The sequence below is a fragment of the Emys orbicularis genome, chromosome 3 (assembly GCF_028017835.1).
Source record: "Emys orbicularis isolate rEmyOrb1 chromosome 3, rEmyOrb1.hap1, whole genome shotgun sequence".
Lineage (NCBI taxonomy): Eukaryota > Metazoa > Chordata > Testudines > Emydidae > Emys > Emys orbicularis.
Genome location: NC_088685.1, coordinates 48,189,998 through 48,209,592, shown reverse-complemented (window position 1 = coordinate 48,209,592; position 19,595 = coordinate 48,189,998). Strand labels below are relative to the sequence as shown.

General features: G+C 45.2%; 1 protein-coding gene across 1 annotated transcript in view; it reads right to left on the bottom strand.

Moving 5' to 3' along the window:
- LOC135876858 (elongin-A-like) overlaps positions 1 to 12,778 on the bottom strand; it is a 40,731-nt gene extending 27,953 nt beyond the window's left edge. Inside the window, exon 1 of the mRNA XM_065402218.1 lies at positions 12,701 to 12,778. Coding sequence (XP_065258290.1) covers positions 12,701 to 12,778 — 78 coding nt within the window. The remainder of the gene's footprint in view (positions 1 to 12,700) is intronic.
- Positions 12,779 to 19,595: the final 6,817 nt, after the last annotated feature.

The following is a 19,595-nucleotide window of genomic DNA, read 5'->3' as shown; positions in this document are numbered from 1 at the left end:
CAATGCGTTTATTACATTGGAAGTGCACATACTAACTCAGGAAAAATAAAAGCAACCCTATGCTCCCAAGTATATATGAGAATGTGGAAGAGAATTTCAGAATAAATATCTCTTCCACTTACTTCCTTAGTTTTGTGTTTCTGACATTCCAATCTTCAAGTGGCGTATTTGATCTTGGTTGAGTAACTTCTGTTGGACTGAGAGTTAGTAGTTCTGGCCTATTGATTACAAACTCTATTTTGTTGCCCCTTGAATAATCTTTCCAGCCAAGGACAAGTTTAGCTGTACAGCTCCATAGAGGTATTTCAGCTGCGCCCTCCGATTTAGAACATGTACACAGAAGTCCAGTAAATATCAGTGGCATCATGTAGAAAGGAGGCCAAACAAGATCCTACAATAGAGACTATTTGCATATTCCATCACCACACCTGGCTTGGAGATCTCCAGTCATTGATACAGAGTGTCATATGCCAGAGTAGTAAGTTTCCCACTAGATCTCCCCACACACAAATTACTGACCCTTCCTCAATTAGACAGGGGGCACAAGAGTACAAAACTCCCATTTAATTCAAAGGGAATGCAGCCAGATTTAAAGGTAGGAGAAGGCTCCAAGTTTTTATTCGCCAGTACTGTTTCTTTTTAGGAAGAGGGAGAACCACTGTTATTCTGTTTCACATGCACATAAGACATCAGCCATGTTCTAAATCCAAAATTTTTTCATGTTTGGCAAGCAAAGCAGAAAACAAACAAACAAAACAAACAAAAAAAGCAGCTTGATTTTCAGATAATAAACTGAGCTTCTCTTCCTGGCAAAAAAAGCGCTTTGTTTAGACTTCCAAAAAGAACAAAACTTATTTTAAGCAATTAGATAATACAACACACAAAAGTATCAGTCTCAGTGTCACTTTGCCATAACCATACTTTAAAAAACAACCTCCCTGCCCTTCCCTTTCCCAAAGGCCTTTTTCCTTGTACTATGTTATACCTATGAGGAAAGAATTAATGATGGACTCTAAGCAGAAGCTTCAGATCTATGCTTTTAACTCAGCTCAAATACTCCCAAATTTTGGATATCCTTTTAGTCATGCCCATCTCTACAGGCAACAGAGTACAAGAGGATTTTGCCAGGAATGTGCACAGATCATGAGGTAAGGTTCAGAACCTGTTGGCAGTAGCAGACAGTTCTACGTGAACTATAGATTAGTTGACATTTATAATTTTAAATGAAGTGTGGCTACTCAAACCCTGTTGTACCAGGTGGAAGAAGTACAGGAATTGTTTGACTAATAGATTTAAAGGGACACAGATAACTTGAAAAATCACATTTTATGGGCTTTTTAGCTACTCTTGTTACAAGTACCAGCAAAATTAGTATACACAAAAGACTAGCAAAAAATATTCTGTTTTTTTTCCCTTTAGATTTTACTTTGTGCATAGTCAGTTTCACTGCGTCTCCTGTATACTGTCAGTCTCCCAGTTTGCATGGATCTTTTATACAGTAAAAAGGGGGAAAACATTTAAAAAGCAAATAAGTACGCTTGCAAAACCACAGGAGTTGGTAGGGGGACTCAGACTGGCACAGTAGCTGAAGTTACTTTACATTTAAAAAAAAAAAGTAACTTGATTTCAAGATTAGTGTCCCTTTAAAGGATTATAAATTTCCTGTATGTGCTTTTGCAGCAATTGTAGAATTAATCTGAAGTTTTAATTAAATTAAATAATTAAAAATAAGGCTTCCAGGAGCCAACAGAAGCAGCGTCATATATAAAGGACTCTAATTTGTGTAAGTGTGTACGTAGTTTGCATCCCAAAAGGTAACAGTGATATTTTTCCTGACGACACCATGTCCCCAGTGCTTGGCCTGATTACCAGTCACTTAGTAGAAACAGATCACACACAGTTACAGAGTTGAACTTAGATTAGTTCTCTCTTTCCTAAGTAACCCATCAGAAAAATCTGACGCACAAATGGGTACAAAGTAAGGTGTTTGTTCATAGGTTTTCAGTCAAAATTATTAGAAACCAAAAGTTAACTATATTTTTTTTTAAATTGTTTCTATAATCAGCATATAAAAATAAATTGCAGAGCACCACTATTTCTTTTTAATTTATGTTAAAAGTCAAAAGAAGGCTCAGACATTTAGCCATATAGGATGACTGGATACCCAAACAAACTAGAATTTATTCCTCAGACTTTGCAAAGGAAAGGTCTTCAGAGTCAAACCTAGAGTCATAGTAAAATTAGTTAATTAAATGTTTTGATCACTAAGAACAGAACAGGAAGAGAATTTAAAGACAGTTCAACTTTTTATAGACTTCTGAAAGGTAATTCAGCTTTGTGAATTAACTTATCACGAAGGATCTACAGTAAGATTTCAGGGAGTACTTGTTGTATTATAAAAATAACAGGAGTACTTGTGGCACCTTAGAGACTAACAAATTTATTAGAGCATAAGCTTTCGTGGGCTACAACCCACTTCTTCGGATGCATAACATGTTGTATTATAGGCAACGTCAACATCAAATCTATTGGACACGCCACTTCAAAACCAGCAGACCAATGTACCACAAGTGCATGTAGATGGCAAGCAATTCTCATATTTTAATAGGAGATTTAAAAGTTCTCATCCCAAAGAGTTACTATACCAGGGCTGCAATATCAATTTTCCTTTCTTGAAATATATGATACATTTAGGAAGTCAACACAAGAACCAACCAATTGCATTAGAAAAATATAAAACAAAAGAATAAATCAGATTCCCTGACAATCCTTTTTATGGAAAGCACCTCCTGTTCGCTAGAAAGCCTGGGGCGGCTGAGTCTGCAGTGAGATCAGTCACTATGTATGGGAATACCAGAGGACAGACAGCTCCATTTACTTTGTACTATAAATGGGCAACGTAAATGCCAGCAGCTAGTATAGCAATAAAAAAAAAAAAAAAAAAAATGGCTGATTGCACTCTCTTGTATTGGATTGTGAGAAGCCTGAACAGTGACAGCAAAACACACAGATGCAACCGTTCCCGTCTCATTTAGGAGCCATCAAACTTTCATACAGGTATGATCAAAAAAGAAAAAACGTAGCTTATTGAACAAAACTGTAGCAAATTTCTTCAGATGATAGCTCAGAAACTATCTAGTTTGCCAGACAGCTTTTATTTCAGCTTTTTCTTAAAATCTGATTTTTACTTAAGTAACCATAATCCAATGTCTGTCAACATATGGCCTTTGTCAAAATTAGAGCATACAACAAGGCATAATAAAAATACATTTAAACTTTTCATCTGACAGCCTCAGAGCTCTCCACAAACATGAATTTAGTTCCAGAATACTCCTTTGGTATTTCTTTATGTCAAGCAAACTAAGGCAGAGAAATTAAGTGACTTGCCCAATATCTCAGAGTTATTAGCAGCTCTTCAAATAAAATCTGAAGGTCCTAGTTTCTCTGCTTTGCTCTAACAGCTATGAGAATGCAATTATGGCCCTTCTAACTATACTTCGCTCATTGGACTGTACTCAAAAATTGATGTAGTTTTTCCCATAAATATTTTATTTTATAGAACAATGTTAGTCCCTGTTAGTCACTGTTTTGTTATAAAATAGCTTAAAGGTTTTATCGTTACAAAGTGGCATTAGCTACATTCTTATGGAAAGTCCCATACAAATTAATAGGGATCTACAGAAATTCTTTTTAAAAAAAACCTATAGACAGTAAAGAAAACTTTATTTTTTTATTGCTGTATAGAAGATAGACTATTCCGTAATTATCTGTATTATGGCAGCACCAGAGGCACCAAACCAAGATGGCTGTCTCACTGTACAGTTCCTAGAGCAATCACACAGTAAGGGATAGGGGAAGGGACTAAGATCTTACAATTTAACTAGTGAAGACAAAGGGAAGGACAAAGGGTTGAGATATATGGCCAGAATGATGGTTGGCAAAAGTCATGCTAGTTCCATGATTTGCTTTCTGGTTTTGTGGCATGTTTTTTAAATGAATTATAGAATCGGCGAAACAACAACTGGGGAAAGCGGGAGGAGGAGGTGTTAGCGAGAGCAACAGTGAGAAAGGAAGGGGAAAAGGACATTGGATGTGTAGAGAAGAGAGGCAGTAGGGAAGAAGAGGTGGGAGCAAACAGCCAACCAGCAAATAGAAAATAATGTTCAGAGTCTAAACTGAAGGCACAGTGATGACAACACCAGCATCCAAAGTGCTGTAATGGTCCAGGAGTGAGGTGGGCATCTCTTACTGGAATGGTATGGCTACTGAATTCTCCCTAGCTCCTGGGCTTGTCTACTCCCCAGCTGGTGGTGCTTTTTCCGTTCCCCTTATGTAAGCCCACATGACTCAAGGAGGCTGGATGGAGACTAGTGCTTCAGGGTCCCCCAATCTAGTCTGTTCAAGGGAGGCCCTGACTCTACCTCTCATCTATCCCTAGGGCTGATGGTGCCCATGGCCCTGCACAGAAAAAGAAGTCTCTAGCTCCTAGAGCTGGCTCCAACATCAGAAACTACTCATTTTACCCTCCCTCAGCCCACATGGGGAGGGAGCTCCTTGGGGACTGGTACCCCTGGACAGGTTGTGCCTCACTCTGATCTGGGGGTGGTATGAGCAATGGTGGATCCTTGATAGTTTATAGGATTTTTCAGAATGGACAGGATGCTAGTTTTTAAATAAACTCAGACTGTTGTGCATTAAGCATTAATTCTTCATTTGGGTTTGAGATGAACTTCAAAATTGTCCTGCACCTCAGATTAAGACACCTGACAAGCAACAAATATTAACAAAACAGCTCTGTAAGGACAAGGTGATGGTTGCCATTACAGTGAGGGTGAAGTTGAAAACTGCAGCTTAAGACTCTTCTCAAGATGTTTTAGTGTCCTTATAGGCTATAGCCATTATACCCTTCCCTTCAAATATGTCTGCTTGTATTATGTATAACTTTAACCAACAATTACCAGAGAGTTTAAAGACAGAAGGGACCATTATAATAATTTAATCTCATCTCCTGCATAACACAGGCCCTAGAATTCCTATACCAAGCCCATAACTTCTGGCTAAACTAGAGCATCGCTTTTAGAAAGACATTGATTTAAAGACTTCAAGTGATGGACAAGCCACCACATTCCTAGGTAAATTGTTCCAACTGCTTAGTGTCCTCTACTAAAAAAAATTGTGCCTTACTTTTTGCCTGAACTTGTCTAGCTTCAGCTTTCAACCACTGGATTTCATGGTGCCTTTTCCTTAAGAGATCAAAGAACCCGCTACTATCAGAAATCTTTTTCCCATGCAGGTACCTCCAGACTGTGATCAAGTCACCTCTTAATCTTCTTTGAGCTTCTTTAGTCTCACATTAAAATAGGTTTCCAGACATCAAATCATTCTTGCAGCTCTTTTCTGAATCCTTTCCAGTCTGTCAGCATCATTTTGTAACTGTAGCCCCCCAGAACTAGACACTATTATAGTAATTATCTCACCAATGCCATACACAGTGGTGCCAACATAGCTCTATATCTACTGCTTACACAGCCAAGGACAGCATTTGCTCTGTAAACCACCACATTGTATTTTCATCTCACGATCAACTGACTATTCACCATAAACCCTACATCTTTTTCTGAGTAATTGCTTTCCAAAATAAAGAATGGGGCAAGGGGGACTGTAAGTGTGGCCTACACTCATGGTTCCTAGATGTAACCTTGCATTTAGCTGAATTAACACGTGTGTTGTTCAAGTGAGCCCAGCTTACCATGGGTTACAGATCGCTCTCTAGAACGGTACTGTCATCATTTACCCCTTCCAATGTTTGGATTATCTGCAATTTCTACCAGCAATGTTTTTATATCATCTTCCAGATCAACAAATTCTGAATAGCATCAGGCCAAGAACAGATCCTTGGCACCCCCACTAAAAACACTCCCATTGAATGAGGATTCCCTATTTATAATTACTTCTAAAGATTTAACAGGCAGTTTTTAAGCCATTGAATATGTGCTGCATTGATTTTGTACAGTGCTAATTAATTATCAGAGTGTTGTGTAGTAATAAATCAATCAAATGCCTTAAAGAAGTCTAATTATACTATGTCACTGTTGCCTTTGCCACCAAATTTATAATCTCATGAAAAAAATTGAGTTTGACAAGATCCATTTTCCATAAAAACATTTTGATTGCCAGAATTATGCTTCCATCCTTTAATTCTTTACTGATTACATCCCACACAAGCCATTCCACTATTTTGCTGACGAAAAATGTCCAGCTGATTGGCCTATATTTGCTTGGGTCATCATCATTTTACCCCTTTTAAAAACTGGCACAACAACATTAGCTTGGTTAAACAGCTAAATCAATAGCTCACAAAGCTCCTCGGCCAATTCTTTTATTACTCCTGGATGCAAGTTATTCAGTCCTGCAGATATGAAAGTGTTTACTTTTAGCAACTTCTGCCAGAATAGAAAATATTTAATTATCACTGTGAGCTGTGATAGTCTTCCAGCTTCTTCCCAAACACAGAACAGAAATATATGTTGAACTCATCTGCTTTCCTTCTGCATCATTATTAATAATTTTACCATCCCTATCTAATAACAGATCTAAAACATTGCAAGAGTTTCTTTTGTGCCATATATTTTAAAAATTCCTTCTTATTGTCTTTAATCCTACTGGCCATATTTTTATTGATATCTTTAGCTTCCCTCAGCAACTGACTGTATTTAATGACTGCTAGTTTATAGCCATTGTGATCAGCTTCCCCTTTTTACATTGCTGTTTTCCTTTCCTAACCAGGAAGTTTGTTTTTAAAACCAACAAAGTCTTTTGTGATTGCTGCACTGTTGTTCTGGGCGCAATTAGTAAACTCCCAAACACCGTTCACATTGACTGGGAGGAAAGATGTACACAAAACAACTTCAATATCAGGAAATTAGCTCTTTTAAAGCACCAAGTATATATTACTGGTCAGGACTACATCTCTCTCACATGTACGCATGCGTGCGCACACACCTCTCAGAACACTGTACATTTACTAATTTAAAATAATTTTAAATTTGACAGCAAATCCTTTAAACAGTAAGGCCCAGATCCACAAAGGTACTTAGACAACTAAACCCCTAGAATTAGACAGCTAAATCTGGTTTTCAGTCACCACTGTAATCCACAAAACCCTTGTTCAGCCACCGCCTAACTCTGTAGGTGCCTAAACTCACTCCCTGCTTAAGTTTTTCCAGTAGAAGTTTTCTAGGTGCTTAAGTTTCTATCTCTGGACATGTACACTGATGCTTCACTCTAAGCGTCCAGATGCCTATCTCCTTTCTAACCCCCAGCACAATCTACAAACTAGGAGAAGATGGGCCTTCCCCTTCCTAGTTCACCCATGGGGCCCAATCCCATAGGTGTGCTTAGAAGCTCCCTATCAGATAGGGTCCCATTCAAAATCTGTCCAGAACAGGCAAGGCCGTCCCTAGCTATTCTGGGGCCCTACGCAGACTCCCTGCGGGGGGGGGGGGGGGTGCAGGCCCCAGGCCTCCGCGGAGGGGGGGACAGGCTTGGGGGACAGAGGAGAACCACCCCCCAGCACTCACCTGCGGCACAGCTGGGTCTGGGTCTGTACTTCCCGCCGCCAGTGAGTGCAGGCCCGGCCATGCTGCAGAGCTCAGGGGAGTGGGGGCGGGGCTGGGGTGGAGCAGGGGCGGGCACAGGGGCTGGAGCAGCACGCAGCTGTGCAGGGCCCCAGGAAATTTGGTGCCCCAAATTTCCTGGGGCCCTACGCAGCTGCATACTTTTGCGTATGAGTAAGGACAGCCCTGAGAACAGGAGGATGAGGTGGGAGGGTGGAGACAATCACCTTATAAATTTTAGCCAGGTGGTTAGAGCAGTGGTTTTCAAACTGCGGGTCGCGACCTAGTACTGGGTCACGGAATTTAAGGCACTGGATCGTGGCAGCTCTGGTCAGCGCTGCCGACTGCGCCATTAAAAGTCCTGTCAGCGGTGCTGCCCAGCTAAGGCAGGCTAGTCCCTACCTGCTGACATCACGCTGCACCCCAAGAGTGGCCAGCAGCAGGTTCGGCTCCTAGGCGGGGGGGCCACAGGGCTCTGTGCACTGCTCTTGCCCCGAGCACCAGCTCCGCACTCCCGGGGTGGTGGGGGCGGTGCCTGCTGGCAAGAGCCACACAGAGCCACTTGCGTGCCTCTGCCTAGGAGCCAGACCTGCTGCTGGCTGCTTCCGGGGCGCAGCGCCATCCGCTGTGCCAGAACAGGCAGGAAGCCTGCCTTAGCACCCCCGCTGCGCCGCTGACCAGGAACCGCCCAAAGTAAGCCCATCCCCCAACCCCCTGCCCCAAACCCGGAGCCCCCTCCTGCATCCAGCTCAGAGCCTGCACCCCCAACCCAGAGCCCTGACCCCCTCCAACACCCCAAACCCCTCATCCGCAGCTCTGTTGGGTCACGGGCATCAACAATTTTCTTCAACTGGGTCGCCAGAAAAAAAAGTTTGAAAACCACTGGGTTAGAGCACTCTCCTGAGAGGTGAGGGAGACTGCCATTCAAACCTTCTTCCTCTAGCTCAAGTTGAGGGGGGAATTGAACCTGTGGTCTCCTATATCCCGGGGCAGTGCTCTAACCACTGGGCTAAAAGTTGTAATGTGGGCAGCACTTCCTCCTCTCCCAATCCCCATTTTGCGTGGCTTGAGGCAGGTACCTTACTCATTTTCACAAGAAATTATTTAGGCACCGAAGTTGCCTGACCCCAGGAGAGGGGTTTCCCAGTTGTGGGTTACAAGCAGACAGGCACCTCCTGGCAGCCTGGATTTCGATGTCTAACTCCATGAGAGGGGCAGGGCTTAGGAAACACCCCTCTTGTCAGCATCTCCCACCATGGGCTAGCTTTGGCGGCTCTCTGCCTAGCATGATAGCTTTTGTGGATCACATTCTAAGGGACCTGCCTCTCCCCATGTATTGTATAGGGAGCCCAGGTACTTAACAGGGCTTTATGGATCACATTGTTGTTCCAATGATTTTCTAGATGCCCAAGAGTTAGATCTTGCGACACTAAGCCCTGGTCTACACTGGGTGGGGAGGGGAAATCGATCTAAGTTACGCAACTTTAGCTAGGTGAATAACATAGCTGAAGTCGACATACTTAGATCGACTTACCGTGGTGTCTTCACCACAGTGAGTTTACTGCTGTCGCTCCCCCGTCAACTCTGCCTGTGCCTCTCGCGGCGCTGTAGTACAGGAGTCGACAGGAGAGGGCTCCGGGGTCGATTTAGCATGTCTAGACTAGACGCGATAATTGATCCCCGCTGGATCGATCACTGCCCACCGATTGGGCAGGTAGTGTAGATATACCCTAGGTGATGCAATGCCTAAGTCCCTTTGTAGATCCTGGCCAAAGTTGTGACGTTCCCTCTTCACCCCCAGTTATATAGACACAAGTTTTAAAATTGCCAGCCATGCAAACTCAGCCAGGGCTCTGAAAGTCAAAACATGATTACCCCCTTCTGATCTTCCATCACCAATAATAAACATTCCACAGGGCAACTAAGGCTTGAAGTCACACCTGTGTAATGCCAGTGATGGTTAGTGGGTTTGAAGAGCTGAAAGTGGGAGCATAATTTGCAAGCAACAGTTGCACAGGTCTCACTGAGGATATGGCCTGCAGAAACAACAAAAACCATTCAGCACAGGAAAACAACCTGCTACTTTGATTCTCATAGCCAGCACAAATAGCAAATACCCTTGAAATATAAGTGAAGATAAGACATAGGTGTCTAAATAAAGATTATGACTTTATACATATTACACACACACACACACACACACCCCAGAAAAATGTAACCATAAATGAGTTCCACCAATTATTATTTAAAAATTATAGCTGGTCTCTGCATACAATAGCTTTGACAAATAACGCCTTACTACATTCAGCCCAGGCTTGTAACTTTCAACAATGGTGCCTGATGAAATGTTATACTTAGGGCTGGTCTACACTGGGAACTTGCATCCAAAATTCACACCCCTGAGACAGGTAACTAGGCTGACCTAACCCTTGGTGTAGACAGAGCTAGATGAACAGGAGAATTCCTCCATTGATTCTTGACCTATCTACTGCCTCTCGGGGAGGTGAATTACCTATTGCAATGGGAGAACCTCTCCTGTTGGCGTAGGTAATGTCTACGCTGAAGCTCTACAGCAGCACAGATTCAGCTCTGCTGCTGTAGTGTTTTAAGCATAGACATACCCTCAGTTTCCTTTAAACATGAAGTTGGATGCCCATTAGTTGTCAAGATATTGTGGCTGGTAAAGGGATAAACAGCAGCTAGTGGAATCCTGCTAATCTTCTCGCTCAGGTCTGGTTTCATCTTAGTTTGCTTTAGTGGTCAAATGCTGATCCTTCAGATCAGACTGATCTGTGTTTGAGGTTTGGTTCTGGGTACTTCCCATCTGGGTACTTCTTATGGCTCCTGGGCAATCCTGCTATCCTACTGGTTACTGGATTCCTTTTTAAGCTTGGGAGCAGCTTTGTCCTTCCTGCGTGACTGGAATATGCGATAACTTTCTTACACTGACAGTTCCAGCCTCTCTTTGTTGTATAGCATTAATAAAGTCATAAAGGCTCATCTGTCACACTTAGAACCACTATCAAATACAAAGTAGCACCCCAGAAGCTCAATGTGTTTTAGCTTTCTAGTCTGAGTGCCAAGAAGCATTCAGACATAACCAACACTGTCTGTTACTTGGATGAGTTTGCTTTAGCTGCTCTGTTATATCGAGATCACAAGTTCTAATGATCTCCTCACCTTTCTATTCCTTATTCTCATCATAAACCACCACCACTGCTATTTTAGAGAGTCTCCTGATATAAAAAAAAAAAAAAAAGAAAAGCATGTTCTTATAAACTGGATAAAATTACCATGACTTGCCCCACTCCAGGTCAAAATAACCAAGGAAAAATGACAACAAAGGCCAACTGACCTTAGGTAGCTTTTCAAGATTAGTTTATGAAGTAACTCATTACAGACATGTTCTTATAGAAGACCTCCCCGCCTCAGTCATCAGAAGGCACTCAAATTTCAGAAAGTATCTTGTACTGACATGTCAACCCTTTTATTTCCAAATTTAGAGAATGTGCTTCTACAAATTAGCTTAAAAACACTCATAATCTCAGCACCACTGGAATATCAAAACAAATGAGAGAGACAGGATTTAGCTTAAGCAATGATTCTTCAAATATTTCTAACCAAGAGTAGTATTATATAATAGAACCTCAGAGTTATGAACTGACCGGTCAACTACACACCTCATTTGAAACCAGAAGTATGCAATCAGGCAGCAGCAGGAGTGGGGTGGGGTGAAAAATAGTACTGTGTTAAATGTAAGCCACTAAAAAAATAAAGGGAAAGTTTAAAAAAGTATTTGACAAGGTAAGGAAACTGTTTCTGTGCTTGTTTCATTTAAATTAAGATAGTTAAAAGCAGCATTTTTCTTCTGCATTGTAAAGTTTCAAAGTTGTATGAAGTCAATGTTCAGTTGTAAGCTTATGAAAGAACCATAACGTTTTACAACCGTTTCAGAGTTATGAACAACCTCTGTTCCAGAAGTATTTGTAACTGAGGGTCTACTGTACATGTGAATACTCCCATTAAATTCAACGGGGCTACTCATCTAAGGCAGCAATGATGGAACTGTCATTTCAATATAATTGTTATACCATCATCATGGCTTCCCTTAGAGATATTAAACACATAAAGCAAATATAAGATGCATGGGAATAAACACTGATTTTTGCATCAACATGAGCTTTAATACATAATTTAAAAGGTAAAAGTTAGATACGTTAAATTAAATCAGTTAAAAGTAAATTTCACTATATATAAATAAGTGACTTTATATTTTGCTTTCAAAAGTACATTATAAAACACTAAATGCTTAAGATTTTATTCCTATTGCTTTTTAAGCTTGTTTGTAACACCTCCTTATAGGCTTCTGTCTCTTAAATTTGCTGTGCATATCAAACAGACATTAGAGTCTCTCCAGTAGGCATCCACTCATTGCCACAGGACTGCAGCAGGACAGCTCTCCTTTTCTGTCAAAATGGCTTTTTAATTTCTTGTTCAGGAGCTTTGAAAAATAACTCTGTTTGGACCACGCAGGCCATTCAGCACTAGGCTGTGCAAAACTAAAGCAGGGGAAGTTTCAGGCCTAACAAGTGCCAAGGGGGATAAATGGATCTAGGTCAGGGTTTCTCAAACTGGGGGTTAGGACCCCTCAGGTGGTCGTGAGGTTATTACATGGGGGGTCACGAGCTGTCAGCCTTCACCCGAAACCTTGCTTTGCCTCCTGCATTTATAATGGTGTTAATTATATTTAAAAGTGTCTTTAATTTATAAAGGGGGGGTCGCGCTCAGAGGCTTGCTATGTGAAAGGGGTCACCAGTACAAAAGTTTGAGAGCCACTGATCTAGGTGCTCTCAGGATGAAGCAGAAGCTTCAGGGGTCATCAGCTGAAGGCAATAAAGTCAGTGAAACCACAAACTCGCCTTGCAGGGGGACCTGCCAGAGGGATCCCGCAGCTTGTGTGCGGGGGTCACCGGGGCAGTCAGCCAGAAACAGGCCCCGCCCCAGCACCCCCCGCAGGGCGCTGACTCCAGCCTCCTCTCCTAGGCAGGTGCGGGGTGGCCTGGGGCGTGGGAGCGAGGCGGTACCTTTTGGGGATCCTGAGTCTGGCCGAGCCGCTCTTTCAGATACAAGACCCTCGGCACCACGCTCGCAGCCTCTGCCATAGCAAAGCCCTGCAGCGCCCAGGCACCCGGCCCAGCCGCCACGCGCCCGCGCAGCTCCGAGCTCTCGGCGGGCCGCACCTGCCCCCCGGCGGCGCCTCTTATAGCAGCGCCCTGAGCGCCACAGCCCGGCCGGGCCTGTCCCTCCTCGCTTGCTGGCGGGGCGGAGCTCTGAGCAGCGCCTCTCCCCGGGGCCGGGCTCAGCCCTGCAGCCCGCGCCGCGCGGAGCCCGGCTTGCTGGTCCCTGCCCTCACGGCTTGTTGAGCCCGCCCGTCAGTGCCGCCGCTTTCCACCCTCTCTCCCTGGGGGCGCCCCTTCCTCCCCGTCCAGCCTTTCCCCTGGGTCCCACCCCCTCTCCCGGCATGTCCCTTCTCCCCCACCCACTTCGTCCGCCTTGAGCTGCTTGAGAACCAATGATTTGTATTGTGAAGCCCCTCGTGGTTGTTGGCGGTGCAGTTGTAGCCCGGTGGGTCCCAGGATCAGAGAAGGGCAGGTGGGGGAGGGCTGGGCATAGCTTTGGAATTGGACCAACTTCTGTGTGGGGAGAGAGCCGGAGGTGAAAGTGGGCCGGTACGGGCCGGTACAGAATACCGGTAAGAAAGTGGCCATCAGTACAGGCCGGTACACAGCCTACGTTAAAGTGCTGCCATGGCAGCACTTTAAGCACCACACCGGCAGGGCCGCTGATGGGGGGAGGGAAGGCGGGCAAAAGGGGCAGCTGGCCCAGGTCCCTGGGCCCTTTAAATCACTGCCGGAGCACTGGGCAGCACAGGCCAGGCAGCGCTGTAGGGCTGGCTGGAGAAGTCTAGCCCCAGCCCCGCCCCTTCCACCCCCCTTCAGGGGGTCCAGAGCGGCCCCTCCCCTACCTTGCCCAGGACCCCGGCTGCCCTGCATACCGGTAAGTCCTTTAAGTTACTTTTCACCCCTGGAGAGAGCCAAGGTTTGGAACCTGTACAGAGCTGAGCTGCGCAGCCTGTCTCTCGCCCCCAACTTGGGCCAATCAAAGCTATGACCTCCAGCACCTTGTCTCTCCCACAACCTAATGAAACATTTTCGGGAAAACTCAGCTCTGTTGATGTGGACAAAATAAAACCAACAACATTTTCACCCAGCTCCAGTTTATCTTTTCTCCAGCTTGGAGGATAAGAGCCCTCATGGACACCCCCGACCCCTTGTTAATTTTGGGCTCCCTTGTTCCGCTCTCTTGGTTAAGTCTGCGACTCTCTAAGCAGCCCATATTCCTCCCATCTCTTCCCTTATGCTGCCCAGTGACTGGGTTAGGGGTTCTTCCCGTATTGTTTCTGTTTGGGGAACAGACATGAAGAAGGCAAAGCCTTTGCTTGCCTTTTTCTCCCCATCCACCACCACCGTCATCATCACTGTGGCTGGCCCACCCAGTGCTTAATTCTTGCCAGGTCTTGCCAGGGCTGGCACCGCTAGGCTTGGCAGTTCATAGCCCCAGCACCTCTGGGCTTGCTGCATCAGTTAAGAATGTAAAAAAAATTGCTTCAGCCCTAGCATTTAATTGATTGAGCTCCAGCACCCCTTTCATTACAAATTAAGCACTCGCAAGCCCCTCTCCCTGGCAGGGTTTATACCCAGGCAGTGGTGGAGGATGCCCTGGCTGCTCTTGCTACCACCACCACCAGGGCCGGTTCCAGGGTTTTTGCTGCCCCAAGCAGCAAAAAGAAGAAAGGGGGGAAAAAAGCCGCGATCATGATCTGCGGCATTTCGGCGGCAGCTCTACCGCCGCCGCTTCAGTCTTCGGCGGCAATTCGGTGGCTGGTCCTTCGCTCCGAGAGGGAGCGAGGGACTTGCCGCCAAAGAGCCGGACGTGCCGCCCCTCTCCGTTGGCCGTCCCAAGCACCTGCTTGCTAGGCTGGTGCCTGGAGCCAGCCCTGACCACCAACAAAGCAGACCCTGCCCCTTCCACCAGCCATTGAAACCCCTAGGAAGCTTTGAAGACACCATGATTTCACAGACATTGATTTGTAGGTGCCATCAGTGCTTAATTTGTAATGAAAGAGGTGATGGAGCTCAAGCAATTAAATGCTAGGGCTCAAGCAATTTTTTTACATTCATCAGTGATGCAACAATGCAGAGGTGCTGGGGCTATGAACTGCCAAACCTTGCGGTGACAGGGCTCAGCCCTGGAAAGCCCTGGCACAAATTAAGCTCTGGGTGCAGTTAATAATTCATGTAGTCCTACCACATGCAGCATGGTGGAAGGGTGACGTAGTGGATAGGGCACTGGACTCGAGAGCAGGGTTCAATTCTGGACTCAGCCACATACTTTCTGTGTGACCTTGCTTAACCTACTCTGCACCTCAGTTCCCCTTTAGTGAAATGGGGATAAGGTTTCCCTACTTCACAGGAGTAGTGAGGACAAAAATCCATTAGGAGCTATGGTGATGAGGGCTATATAAGTACCTAGATAGAGAGAGGGAATGTGGTGGTCAATTATTTTTGTAATATTCTCATCATCATGAAGTTTGCTGTAGTGTCTCCCTATGATAGCATTCTAGGTTCTCACTAAACAGCAAAACTCCTCTAGTAGAGGGTGCTAGAAAGGACAAGTCCAGATATGTCCAAAATATTATTATTCTATAGCAAACATAGGTGCTTCCCAGATAATATGAAAGGACATGATCCCTACTTGGAAGACCTTACAATCTTTAAACATGACATGAGAGGTGAAGGAGAATGAAGGTGACACACAGTAGGGTAGGGGATGGGGAGTAAGATGAGAGTTGCAGCAATACAGTACTACAGCTACTCATTTTAGGCATATGTCCTTATTGGTGGCCCTGTTAAGCATTTTTTTAGTATCTTATTTCTTTTTTTAATTTTTATATAACAGGCCAGATCCTGTCCAACATTAAGATTACCTAGCTGGCCATTGGAGAATCCTCCCTGCCTATTACAATCCTCAGGTGGCGTGGCATAGAGTTGTTGTAGTGAGTACTACTGTCTGGCATGGCATGAACGATGGGGGCCTGAGGAAGGGATGTGGCTGGAAGTCCCTTATGCCCCAGTGACGCTGTGGCACTGCACCCCATATTATTCATAGAAATATTGTTATGATGTGAATATGGCATAACTCAGACATGTTTCATGCAAGATGGGTCATGTGAGGTATCATTGGAAAGGATATGATCTACTGAATGTGATTATCCAATTTGTATGCATGTATCATTTCTGTATCTGAGGTTAGGAATATTGACTATGTAACAATTACAACTGTGTGTGTATTTGGAAGAACGCCCACCAGACAGTAGGCAATCATCCTCAGTGGGCCATTAGGAAGAACAATAAGACTTGGAAGATACTAATCTCCCACCTTCCTGAGAAGCTCGCTGGATTTCTGCTTTGACACTACAGGGTCAGGTGATCGGGTCACCTGGTATTAGACGTCCATCTGAGGCTTTCAGTGTTTTTCCATTAAGAGGGGGTGAGGGGTCACATTGGGAAACAAAAGATTCCCGCCTTATGTAAATTCTAATTAAGGCTGGGAAGTAAGGCAATCAGGACTCTTCTCCATTGCCTCCCAGTCCAAAAAGGAAGATTGCTAAAAACAACTGAAGAGAAAGGGAAAGGCAAGGGCTGAGTCCAGGATGAGACAGGGGTCCAGTCTGTAAAGAGAAATAACTGGAACTCTAAGCTACAGAAGCTCTGCAACCTGCCTAAAACAACATTTAGGGTGAGAAATTACACTTTGTAACCTGTTTCTTGAGTGTATTAAGCTTAGTTTGTGTGTTTTGTTTTATTTTCTCAGTAATCTGCTTTGTTCTGTTTGCGATCCCTTATAATCACTTAAAATTTACCTTTTGTAGTTAATAAACTTATTTCTTGTTTATTTCAAAACTCAGGTTTTGCAATTCATATCTGGGGGGAGCAAAAAGCTGTGCATATCTCTCTCCACATTGAGGGAGAGGGTGAATTTTTATGAGCTTGCGCTGTGCAGATCTTTCTATACAGCACAAGACAATATTATTTTTGGTTTATACCCCAAGGGATGTGTGCACATGAGTGCTGGCCATTCTCCTAGCTAAGTCCTCCCACACAGAGCTGATTTCAGTCTGTGTCTGCATCTGGGTGTGGCCTTACCTGTGTGTGTGCTGGAGAAGGCTTGAGAGCCTAGCACACCAAGAATAGGGTGAGGAAACCCAGGCTGGTGGAAAGGGCAGGCTCAGTGAGACCCCAGCACATCAGGTGGCACCCTGGATGGGGGGGTCCAACCCATCACAGACCCCCATCTGCAGAAGGCCACAGCCACTGTTTACCAGGCTGCAGCCTGGTGGATGGACAATTCAGGAATAGTTGGTCATAAAAGGCACTTTGCACTTGCACTTCCACCCGTCCCACTCCTTCAAGTACTGCTCAGCCACAGCTGAGGATCTGGTCCACTCAACAGATTTTACTCACTTATTGTGGGTATCACGGAATAAGAGAATTTTCTGAAAATAGTAGTGACTTGACATATTGGTGGAAATGCATGCCCCTGTAGGAATCTATGTGTGATGAAGAGTAAATGCTTTACTTTATTTTACCTATTTTTCTTAAATAAGCAGTGCATTGTTTAACAAGCAGATGTAATTAGGGTTTGTCTTTTGAATTGTGTTGCGGGGGGAAAGCTACACCTTGTGCCAAAATGTCTTGGAAAGGCTCTGTCCTTAGGGTGCGAAGAGTAAAACCATGAAGTCCAACAATACATCAGTGCCAAGGTCACAAGAATGGATGAGGAGTTTCTCTCATAAGCAGGGCCGGCTCTAACTTTTTTGCCGCCCCAAGCAGCAAAAAAAAGCGCCGCCCCGCCGTAACACCCCCCCCCCCACCGAGTGCCGCGCCGCCGAACCCCCCGCCGCCGAGCGCTGCGCTGCCGAACAACCGCCGCCCCCCGCCGCACTGCCGAACACCCCCCACCCCCTGCCGTGCTGCTGAACCCCCCCACGCGGAGCGCTGCTGAACACCCCCCGCCAAGCGCCGCGCCGCCGAACAGCCCCCGCCCCCTGCCATGCTGCCGAACACCGCTCACCCCCCGCCGAGCGCCGCACTGCTGAACACCCCCGCGGAGCGCCGCGCTGCCGAACACCCCCGCGCCGCGCCGCCGAAACCCCCGCCGAGTGCCGCGCCGCCGAACACCCCCCGCCCCCGCTGAGCGCCGCGCCGCCGAACACCCCCCCACCCCCGCGGAGCACCACGCCGCCAAACACCCCCCACCGAGCGCCGCGCTGCCGAACCCCTCCCCGCAGAGTGCCGCGCCGCCGAACACCCTCCGCCGGAACTCCCCCCCGCCGAGCGCCGTGTCACCCCCCACCACCGCAAGATTGGCCACCCCTTAACAGGTGCCGCCCCAAGCACGTGCTTGGTTGCCTGGTGCCTGGAGCCGGCCCTGCTCATAAGAGATGCTACAGATGATGGACTGGAACCAATGTTGGCGTTGGAAGTCCTGTGCATTTACTAATACTAGGGTATAACGACCTGCTGTTATAAGGTGTTTTGCATTTTTGTTACCTGATAACACAGCGACAGGACAGAAGGTCAAATCCTGACTCCATTCTGTCTGTGGTACTTATGTGGCCCCCATCACTGTAGTATCTGAACACCTCCCTGTCTCTAATGTAGTTAGCTTCACAACACCCCTGTAAGGTGGAAATGGGGAACTGAGGCAGAGAGATTTTCAATGACTTGTCCATGGTCACATAGGAAGCCTTTGGTAGAGCAACGAATTGAACTCAGGCTTCCAGAGTCCTGGGCTAGCACCCTAACCATTAGACAGCTTTCATCCTGATGGGAGCTTTGCCACTGAGTTGAATGGGGCCAAGCTTTCCCCTAAATCTATGAAGCTGAATGACTCGCTCATAAAAAATGCATGAGTTCATTGTATGCAGTGGTTTTCAAAAAGTTAATTTAATTATAATGAAAATTGCTATACTTTAATAAAATCTTTCATGTTTTAAAGAAATATTAGGAAGGGGGTTAAAAATTAATGTATCAACTCTACATAACAAAGGGATTTTTAGGCAGACAGAATGGAATTACCATTACGTTTGAATTGTCTTTCCTATTGGGGTCAATGCCTCTATTCTTGAAAATGTACCATGGAATATTTTTATGATGACAACTTGTCACAGCCTTGGTTTTGCATACTGCACATCTTATCCAAAAGATGGCAGCTCTAGCAACACAGCACACCCTAGCACTATGATGGGGATTTGGTTCAGTATGAACTCAGGGGAATGCGCACCATGTACTGAATGGCCAAAACCACATCCTGGTGTACTAGTATTTTGCTTGGATATCTCTCATCTTGGAGGGGTTGTGACTGTAGTAGGGCTATCACTGATGAGAGTTAATGGACCTCAGGAGGCTGAACTTATCTTTTTATCTACAGTACAGAAATAAGACTGATAGTGGCATTGCAAGCCTCCCTGAACCACTACCTTGTCAACTGTATCAACCCTACTCTGGAGATCCTTCTTGGAGAAGTGAAAGGATTCTGTGTCCATGCAGTATCTGAAAAATGTGAGCTGGTGCCAGTTATGATGGAGATTTGTTTGTTTCTGAGATGTGGACAGCTGTCCAGTAGGAACTGAACTCAGTTTACACAGGTCACTTATGGTAATTGTTCTTGGTCACTACTGGCTTGAAGGACATATTCCACCATCAGGCTTGCAAGAAATCCTCATGTTCTGAGTAAAACTCGGTGGCAGGATCATGATCTGTGTTTGAACCATTAACCTATGAAGGGCTCAGTATCCCATTACTAGTCCCCCTGAGACACCCAGTACCCCTTGTCTTGTGGGGAGAAGGTTATTTG